This window comes from Notolepis coatsorum (genome assembly GCF_963971535.1).
Source record: "Notolepis coatsorum genome assembly, chromosome: 2".
Classification (NCBI taxonomy): Eukaryota; Metazoa; Chordata; class Actinopteri; order Aulopiformes; family Paralepididae; genus Notolepis; species Notolepis coatsorum.
This window is the reverse complement of record NC_140166.1, coordinates 194,856,746-194,867,115: the sequence shown is the minus strand read 5'-3', so window position 1 is coordinate 194,867,115 and position 10,370 is coordinate 194,856,746. Positions and strand designations below refer to the sequence as shown.

Sequence of the window (10,370 nt, the reverse complement as noted above, 5' to 3'; positions counted from 1 at the left end):
TCTCTTCATACCTCAATATTTAAAAAGGCTCCTGCCACAGGAAACAATAAAGACTGGCCTTTCACTCAAAACAAGACTTTGAGCTACCGATTAGCTGACCTGTGAAATTTAGACGATGATGAATTACTAAAACACCTTACGAAAAAGTATCATGGTATTTTAAAACAAGTATCATGGTATTTCCATAATATTTCACAAAAAACTGATGGAAGTACCATCTGTATCATGGTTTCAATCGGTGCAATAAGTGCAAAAGTGGTACCATGGCGATACATGACTTTTACCATGGCAGTACCATGCATCAATTAATTATACATACCAAGTGCTATGGTAAAGCTGAAATTACTATCAAACCACCATGATACTTTTTTGTAAAACATAAACTGGCAACTGAAATGTCATGACATATACTGTATGTTGTGCCATAATCAAACCAATGGGAAACAGAAAAGACAAAACTCAAACAATAAAACTAACAGAACATTTTTGTTAGACCAGTTTCTGTGATTAGCAGTCATCCTCAGATGTAAGTGGCCCCAAGGATCCATGTGGCCCCCAAGGATCCATAGTTAGCACTGTTGTTCAGCAGGGCCTGGAAGAGACATTATGGGGCAGGGGCTCAAGCCAAAAAAAGGGCACTCATCCCACCCACACACATTGTCATTATTTGTCCATGGCCAAGTTAAACTGGAGCATGGCCTTTTAAAGAGGAGAGCAGGTGTGTTTCACCATAGCGGCTGGAGCCGGCCCAAGACCAAACAGCCCTAACAGTCTTTATCTCCTTCATAATGAGGCCACACTCTTCACATACCCCAACTCTGCCCACATGGGCTTGTACTTTAAAATTGATATGGTGTATTTTCTCGTGGATACTACTATACATTTCCCTCTTTATATTTGATAGAATTTCAATACAAAATAATAAAATATTTAATAGAATTAACACCAGCCAAAACAAAGGGCTCTGAGGGCAAAAGAGTAGGGGCTCAAGCCCCCCCCTTGGGTCCTATCTGTGCATGTGCCTGTTGTTCAGCCTCATTAACATGTGTTTCTCTCTATCCAGATACAGATCACATATTAACATTGTGTTTCTCTCTATCCAGATACAGATCACATATTAATACCAGCTGTAAATGGGGTCTTTTTCTGACTCTCATTCTGACTGTTGTTATTTAGTAGTCATATATTATGACTTATGAGATGTGACTTTTTGAGAAGTTTTCAAAATAAAAGCGAACTGTGATATTATGGATACCGAGGGCAGCCTGTGCACTATTCATGAACTCCTATTGGTATGTGTGGCATGGATGGAAACTGTTCCATCAAAGTGAAATATTGCTTTCAAAATAAAAATCATTTGACGTACACATGGAATGTTTCATGGATCGGTGTTGGATGGCGACACTCTCAGTCTAGCAGCTCCAGGCAGTGCAAGTTGTGGACAGTAGCTCAGTAACTCATGTCAACAAGCTGACATTCTGTTTTGATAGGACCGAAGGCCAAACGTTTATAGCATCCCACAGGGAGAAAGGAAAGTCTATCAATAGGAAACTTGACCATAAATGTAACAAAGCTGTACAGAACACTTGCTGTCTTCGAGATTAGAAAAATTCTTTGTATAAAAAGAGAAGAAAAAAAGGAGGAAAAAGTGTCCCGTATCAAGTGGAGATCCTACTGGACCTATCTCAAGCCACACCCTCTCTTCTTTCGGAAGCAACAGTTGCGATTGGAGGATCAAGAAAAGAGGGTGGGGTTTGAGATAGGTCAATTCCAGTTATATCATTCAAGCTCCATTGCCATTGGTCTGTACTGCAGACCACAGAGTCATTGTCATTGCCATCTTTGCTTTTCTAACACTTTTTCACATGATGTCAATTGTCCCGTCCGACAAACACAACTCCAACATCTCTTTTCCCAGTGTCTAAAAAATAAAATGGGTCACCAGGTTTAGTTTTTAGTCACATGGGTTGCCAGGTTTTGTCCATGGACTGGATGTGTTCCTTGGCTTTCATCCTCAACACAGCGATACTAGAGCTGCGCTGGTCCACGTCCTCCAGAGGGTATTTGTCGGGGAAGGGAGCCGAGCACTGGTAGGGTGGAGGAGCCATACTCTGCATCCCCTGGCCCATCGACGGGTGAGAATGAGAGTGGGAATGAGAATGAGGATGAGGATGAGGAGGATGAGGAGGGGAGTTGAGGAAGCCGTGGCCGGGATAGCTGGGCTGCAGGCCCTGGGTCGGGCCCATGAAGCCGGGGATGCTATGGACCGGCGTCGCACTGGACAGAGGAGAGGTCAGCCAGGGGTCCAAGGGAAGGGAGTTGCTCATTGGACCCATGTTGGTGTGTACGGGCGGCAGGCGGTTGAAGGAGAGCATGGGAGAGTCGTGGAGCTTCATGGTGCTGGCGTCCATCTTCTCCTGGCGACGCCATTTAGCTCTGCGGTTCTGGAACCACACCTAAGGAACAGAACACACCAGACGATGAGACAAATTGCACTCCATAAGGGAGTTCATCTCACTATAGGATAGTTTCACGAATATACGTTAAACCCACAGTAGTTCTAAACATTTATTTTGTTGGTAGAGATCCTTTGATGGAGTTGGTCATCTCTACTCTTTTACTAAATGCACTAGTTTCAGACGGTAGTGAATATTGATAGTAAAGCCAGAGGTTATGTGACAGCTCACCATCAACTGGGTTTTAACATGTGGTTACAGTCACCTAGGTGTGTTTGTTGTTTATTTTAACCACTGCAACCAATCACCATAAACATACTACTGTTGTTCTAGGAACCACCAGTAGGATTTATAACATAATTTCCTTAAAATGTTGTCATTAGTCAATTTAGGAAGGAAAGTGTTTAAGTTTAGCTATACACTCAGGAAAGGTATATTTCAGATCAAACAGAAATTAGGTATTGTTATTTTGTGAGAAGCCCAATTTGGAATAAACTGTATATATGGTATAATTGGCATGCTATTTCTTACCCACCAACACCACCAGATTCGTCTGGTTAGTCATTTCTATCTTCCCTGGCATTGACTTTGAAGTTTGAACTCAATTTGTTTTACACTGAACTTCGACCCTCAAGCTGCCAAATCCTGCTGACCTTCTTCCATCTCAAAGAACCTTTGCTGCCCCCTCCCCAGGGCTGTTTCTAGGCATAGGCAGTATAGGCAAATGCTAAGGGCGCCACCACCCAGAGGGGGCAACACAATTTTAATTTTAATTTTTTTACCAATACTACTAGTTATTTCGAAATACTGAAGTCTTATCTATAGTACAGTTCCAACATTTATAACAATCCCATGGAAATTAGTGTTTTACAATGGCTCATTCATTTGGATGGCGAGTGAGAAATTCTCCAAACAAACAACTTCTTCGTCTTCTTCTATCCCTTTACCGTATGGAACAGAATAAACTGTGATGCAAGGGGGCAACAGATAAATCCTGACAGCCTAGGGCAGCCAATTGGTCAGAGCCAGCCCTGCCCCTCCCGTATAACGTTTGAGTAGAATGACTTGTGAAATGTCTAACATAGTCCAAGTTCCAACCAACCCACCTGGACCCTAACCTCGGGGAGGTTGACCTTCATGGCCAGCTCTTCGCGGCTGTAGACGTCGGGGTAGTGGGACTTCTCGAAGGCGCGCTCCAGCTCGTGGAGCTGGTAGGTGGTGAAGGTCGTGCGGTTGCGTCGGTGCTTCTTCTTGGGCTGCTCCTCCTTACACAGCTCCGGGGACTTGCTTTCGTCAGTGTCTATGCCCTTCCCCAGCTCGCCAAGCTCCTCCTCACACTTGTTGGTGAACAGGCCTGTGTCTGTCCAATATGACAGGTGAGAGAGAGAGAGGGATGACATTAACCAAGAGGAAATGGATTCGAATTTTTTTTTAATGGAGTTTGTTTGTTTGTTGTTGTATTCTTTAAGTGTTTTTTTTTCCCCCAACATTTTTGACGACACACATAATATTGTACATCTATGACTCAATCAGCGAGATCTATGACACTCTATAATATTAAATATGGAGAAGACACAGAATGAATGGGTAATTCAAATGAGCCTTTGTATTGACCTACAGACGGTAGCAACAGCTTTTCCAGTAGAGCACACATTGGTTTGACACCTGTGACAATAGACCGCTGTAGGTCAGTGAAGCAAGGAGTCCCCTCATCTTCACTCTGAAGCTCAAAACCACTAATAAGAACATTGGAAAAGTTGTTTTCATTATCTCTCTCTCACAAAGGCCTCAAAAGATCGTCGCTTGTCACTCATTTACGGGTCAAAGTGTAAGTTGTATTAGAGCTGTCATTGTGTGTTATTACTAATACTATTACTTTTAGTGTAGTCACAGTCATCTCAAAGTGTTGTCAATTCCTCCCTAGCCTTCCTCCTATTCCTAATCAACCTTTCATAACATGCTAATGTCTGTGTATCACCCCCTACATCAAAGAAATACAGTACATTACAAGGAAATTAGTAAAGTCCTTAACAGGAGTGTTGGAGTAATTAGCCTAATCAGCAAGTAATTCAATTAATTTGAGCACAAATATGATGATCAGATCACTTGCCCTCTGCATACTCATCTTGTAGAATAGAGTTGGTCCCTTGAGCAATTCATGCAATATTCACTTTAGTCATTCCAAAACAGAATAAATGTTACTCCAAGATAAGAACTTCTAGACTGATCATGGAATCACGAGTCCAACCGCTAATATTAGTATGGTACTTATTATTGCATCTCACTGTAGGTCATTTGTGGCTCATATAAAAGATACAGAGACTTTTTGGGGGCATGAAAAGACAACACCTGAGGCAAGGTCTCCAAAACGTAACATTCTGAAAACCACTTCAGTGTGTGTGTGTGTGTGTGTGTGTGTGTGTGTGTGTGTGTGTGTGTGTGTGTGTGTGTGTGTGTCACCGTGTCTCTGTGTTTGTGTGCACATGGAACAGCAGGAGGGGTGGTGGAAGTCTTTCAATTACCAAACAGGAGCAAAGCAGGATTTTGGTGTCCATTTATCTATTTCTCATTAAGCTACTATGACAAAGCCCAACCTTTGACAATGGCAGAGGTCAGGCCTGGTTCAGTGGCCGGCTCTCTGCCTGTCAGCCCGTCTCAACCACCGTCCTGAAGGCTGCCCACTGTTTACAGGCCAGCACCACTTTTCAATACAGAAGGGGGGTTGGTGGGGGGGGGGGGGGGCCTGAGTGACGCCATGTGTAGAGAAGTGTCCATTCAGACAGGGATCAGGCTTGACTTAAAAAGAAAGTTCTGTACAAAAGAGATATGTCCATTGTGTTGTATTAGGTTGATCCACTACAATTTGAAATCTGTCTTTTGTATTAATTTGTTGTAAGAGAATAACCTCAATGTGTCAGCTTCTTAATAACACAAGATGATTTTGTAGTGTTTCAGCCACACACAAAAAAAATAAAAATTTACAACCACCTACCGGATTTGGGATGTGAAAATAGCCCCAGATTATACATGATGAATCTGATTTTAAGACACGGTGATAATAATAATAATAATAATAACACCAGAATGAACTACTGTACAATGTAATCTGCACAGAGGAGAGGATTAGGGGGAATTCCACAAGGGGACGGGATTCGGATTCGGAACATGAAACCTCTCTACACCATTTTGTTATGTGATTTATATCTCAGTCTCTGTCCACATTATACTTATGTATCGAGGCAACAGTATGTGACCCACTGATTTTGAATATGGTATCCATCAATGGATGGGTCTGACTACATCCTGTATTGGGGTTTTGGCTGGGGTTTGGACTACAAATGTGACGTTGGATCTGTTTGTTTTAAAATGTTGACCCTTTTATAAGGAGAGGCAGGCAGTCTAAGTACCACCTTTTGTGTTAAAATAGGTCAGAATTACAGATAGTTGCTAGAAGATGACTACCCGCATTTCACTGTATGCTTGTATGCCGTGACAAATAAAACTCTTGACTTGACTTGATGATGAGGCTTGCACAGATGTTGCTTGGTAAATCATAATGCCACAGTTGTCTACATGTTCTTGATTTTTTAATAATATGCTGTATTCCTACACATTTGTGCTGGTATAAATTGTTTACGTTATTGTTTAACCTCTCTGTGTTTAATGTGTTTCCTATCTGTTTTGTGCAAATAAGTAAAACCTTGTTTTGTTCACACTTGGTCAACTACAGTAGCTTTGGAGAGGGGTGTCATCACAGTTTGAACTGGTCAGTGAAGAACTGAATTAGTGTTGGTGCCAACGATGCATTGTATGTTCAATAATCACATAATTATTTGATGTGTGCTGTCTATCTGACTCAGGAAGATCAAAAACCACCCGCTTCAAGGACAGCTTCTTCCCAACCGCCATTCGGACCCTGAACTCCCTTGGCCCCCCTCTCCCCCTCCCCCCTTACACTAACCAAGCACCTGACCCTGGGCCCCGTTCCCCGTACCTGGCTAACTGAGTTAGCCGGATAATTTCCAGTATAGCCTGACTTAAGCCGGACCTTTCTGTTCCCCGACGCTCGATTGTCCAAATCACCATGACAACAGATCAAAAAGTTTGAGCCTGGTCGAGAGCAGGCTTAAGTTCAGTTAGCTGGATGAACCATGGCCACGCCCCCGCAAAGAAATGACAGCTCGCTTCCTGAAATGATTCTCACAGTCTAGGATCTGCATTATACCATTCTGAATTACGTTTTTGTGCTTCATTCTTCCAGAGGGGGCTTTTGAAATGTAAAATAGACCCAAAATGCTGATACTAAATTCACGTTGTCCTAAATAATGCACGTTATATATACCGTGGCGCTCGCTAGGTGCGATGTACACATTATGTGGTTATTTTAACAACGCGCAGCATTGCAAATGTGAATCCTGCGGGGATATTTTTAATGATTGAAACCTATCGCTCGTTTGGCTCTGATTCCTTTCATATTCTCCGCTGTGGGAGCGCCTGAATTGTGTTTCATTCAAGCATAAAATTTAAGTGTCTATGCGTGGATTGTGGTTTTTGTGGATTATGAATTACGAGGAATCTGAGGATTGTTGAATTGTATCATCACTCACACGTTATTGTGATATTGTAACTGGGATTAATGCATTTGAGAATAAAGAGATAAAACTTCATTCAAAAGAAAATTTTCTAAACACGGGTCTCTTGTCCATTGATGGTCTTGGATACACAATGGATATATCCCGTCTGGCACAGTGGTCCAACGGCAGTGTTCACTCCTGGCAAGCCGGAGACCTGGGTTCGAGACCCTGCGTTTCCAATATGATTTTTTTGGAATATAATATTAATGATTATACGCAAAAGTAGCCTAGTTTTAAGTTAAAATATTATAAATCTACATGCATTGAGGATGTCATTCTTTATATAGCTCTCAACGTGCACCAAATTGAAGTATTTACATTTCAAAAAGAAAGCTAGAAGAAGTGGGATTCGAACGCGGGTCGTCCGTGTGAAAGACAAAATGCTCGACCATCAGACCACGGTGGCAGACAAATGAAACATCAACCATACATCCATCAATGGATAAGAGAGCCGTATCCTTATTCTGAAACTGTTGAACTAATTATTTTCGCTAGCAAGATCTCATTTGATTATCCATTCCATGAACCTACTGCCAGCAGGGCACGTTTAAAGAAATATAATCTGATTGATTGATTGGGGTAATGAGGGACTTAAAATTTGCCTATAGATTATGCATTTAACTTGTCGGCGAGGCTATTGAGCCATACTGCAATCTGTTAATAAAGTTTTAAATCAATCAATCAATCAATGCCGTTAGAAAATCAGGATCTCTGCTCTCGACACTTGCTGCCTTCTCGGCTGAGGCGGGCGCGCGCACTGATCCTGAGTAGAGCCATATGGAATCCGCGATCACGGAATCGCGGACGGAATCGCGGAATTGAGCAATAAAAATGGAATCAACTATAAAAAAAAAATTAATTAAATTTTTTATTTTTTATTTTTTTTTACTTTTTATTTTTTTTTATGTTGTGGGACTTGTACAGCACTTTGTTCAACTTTGTCAGTGCTGTAAAGTTTAAACCTTTTTAAATCTTAGACAAACAAAACACTTTGCTTTCATGAAATATTGTAAGCAGTCATTTGAGGCTTCATAAAAGCAGCACAATGAACACAAATCTGTCAGTGCCGAGTCCGACCTCATCTTAAATAACAAACGGCATTGCTTGTTGTAGTTAACAAAGAGAGGCAGAGTTGATTTTGCAAAAATATATATACCTTTTTATTTTTATTTTTTTTAATCTAATTTTATTTTCATATTCGAATAAAATAAATGAATGAAGCTTTGAAGTATTTAAGACAGCCCTATTAAATGGACTGTTATATCTTATTAAATTGTGGACATTTATTCATTCCCACTTATTAGACACTATTTCTGATGGTAAAATGAGCGTACAAAGCAAAATACAGAATTCTGAAATATTAAAACGGAAAAAACGGAATTTGGAAAAAAATTAAATGGAATTTGGAAAAAAATAAAACGGATTTCATATGGCTCTAATCCTGAGTATCAAGTCTGGTTCGAGTTAACGAGACTGAATCCACCTTCGAGGAACAGGAAAATCCCGGCTTCAAACATCGGGTTAATTGAATCTGGATAATGGGACTCTTGATCGACTTAGTTGAAACAGGTACGGGGAATAGGGCCCTGATGGACTAGACTCTTCCATGTGTTATGTTGTGTGTGTCGTGCTGTGCTGTATTTATGTATTTATTGTGTCATGTTGTGCTGTATTATGTATCCACTGTGGGAAGGGGGGGGGGGGGGGTAAATGTATCTATGTTCCAGTTTTATGTACTGTAGAGCTTAATACACTCTGTACCGATCATGAATACCACCAACCTGGTTGTGTGGCAATAAAGGAATCTTGTATCTTGTATCTTGTATCTTGTAATGCTCTACCTTCAAGGGTACCAGAAGGAGGCTTAAGTCAAGAAATAGAAAAGGCACTGAAACACTGAAGGAACTTATTTATTTAAGATGTTATTTAATTTATTTAAGATGTGCCTTTGACCGTTTCATTCAGTTTGACCTCAAGGGTAGAAGTGAACGTAGATCGGAAACTTGGATATACTTGACAAAGTGGTAATCCGCAAGAGCCTAATTTTTGTTTGTTTTGGTGGCATCTATTGGTGATAAGTGGCCATTGCTGTTGCGTTTTTGCACTTTATTGGCTTGCTTTCCTTCTTGAAAAATCATGCTAATCATGTCTTCTATTCATTCCAACCAAACTATTCATGCCATAAAACCCATCACTTCCTGTATGCCAGATTATTTCCCCGGGATTGACCTACCAGACCCCAGACATTTTGGGAAACTACTAGTCTGTTGTGCTGCCTATAGACGTGGGAACTACCACCATCTCATAACCAGCCACAGGCTCAGTGACTCACCATGATACGGTTGCTGCTGGTCTGTGCTGCTGTCTCTCAGGGAGGAAAGATGTCCACCATAGGATGGGTCTGACGGGGCTTCCTGCTGCTTCCCAGGCTCCCCAAGGCCCTCCACCTTGTGGGACCCCAGAGCCCCAGCCGGACTAAGCAGGGGGTCCAGGTCCTTGCTGAAGCCCAGAATCACATCAATGCTGTGGACGCGACCCCCTGCGGCTAACCCCACTCCCTTCCCCATCTCGTGGAAGTTGCTGGGTGAGAGGCAGCTGTCGTCCACCATACTCATGGTATCCAGTGATAAATGCATTAGAACGTCTGGTCACTCGCCCTGTCCTATGGAAGAGAAGAGGTGTTGAAGTGGAGGACAATGGGTACAAGAGGGAGGTCAGAGATCTTCTGTTTGTCTCTCTCCTCTGCAAGCTGTACAGTATGTTTCTAGAGGGACAAGTCAAAAGGTCAAGAGCGTGCATGCGATTCTTATAATTAAAGGGGTACTTCACCAAAACAAACAAACAAAAAACAATGCTGATTTATTTTGCCTGTAATCTTGAAAACTTGTAAACACATACCAAAACTATGTAAACAACCTCACACAAATGTATTTGGTTTGCAATATGTTGAGAGATACATGTCCTCGTGTGATGTCATCCGAAGACACTGATACAATTATGTAAATGGAGGAATAAATTGTTATTGAGGGATAACGTTATATATAGTTGATATATTCAGGACTTTCAGGACTCCCTGGAAGAAGAGATCTTGTATCTCAATGGGACATTCTTGGATAAATAAAGGATAAATAAAAAATATTATATATGTAACGGTTGTGACAACGTCACCTCAAACTTTGATGCCCCGAGTGGGAGTCGAACCCCGGTCTCCCACGTCGCAGGCAACAACACAGACCGCTATACCAAGAGGTGAATTCACTACTTTGCAACGTGTCTATCT

At 41.6% G+C, this 10,370-nt stretch overlaps 1 protein-coding gene across 1 annotated transcript; it reads right to left on the bottom strand.

Annotated features, from left to right (window-relative positions):
- Positions 1–1,958: 1,958 nt before the first annotated feature.
- On the bottom strand, positions 1,959–9,726 carry rx1 (retinal homeobox gene 1; the record flags this gene model as incomplete). Its single annotated transcript, XM_084309324.1, has 3 exons — positions 1,959–2,456; positions 3,563–3,816; positions 9,423–9,726. 3 exons carry the CDS (start codon positions 9,724–9,726, stop codon positions 1,959–1,961), a joined length of 1,056 nt encoding a protein of 351 aa, XP_084165450.1.
- Between the last annotated feature and the right edge of the window lie 644 nt (positions 9,727–10,370).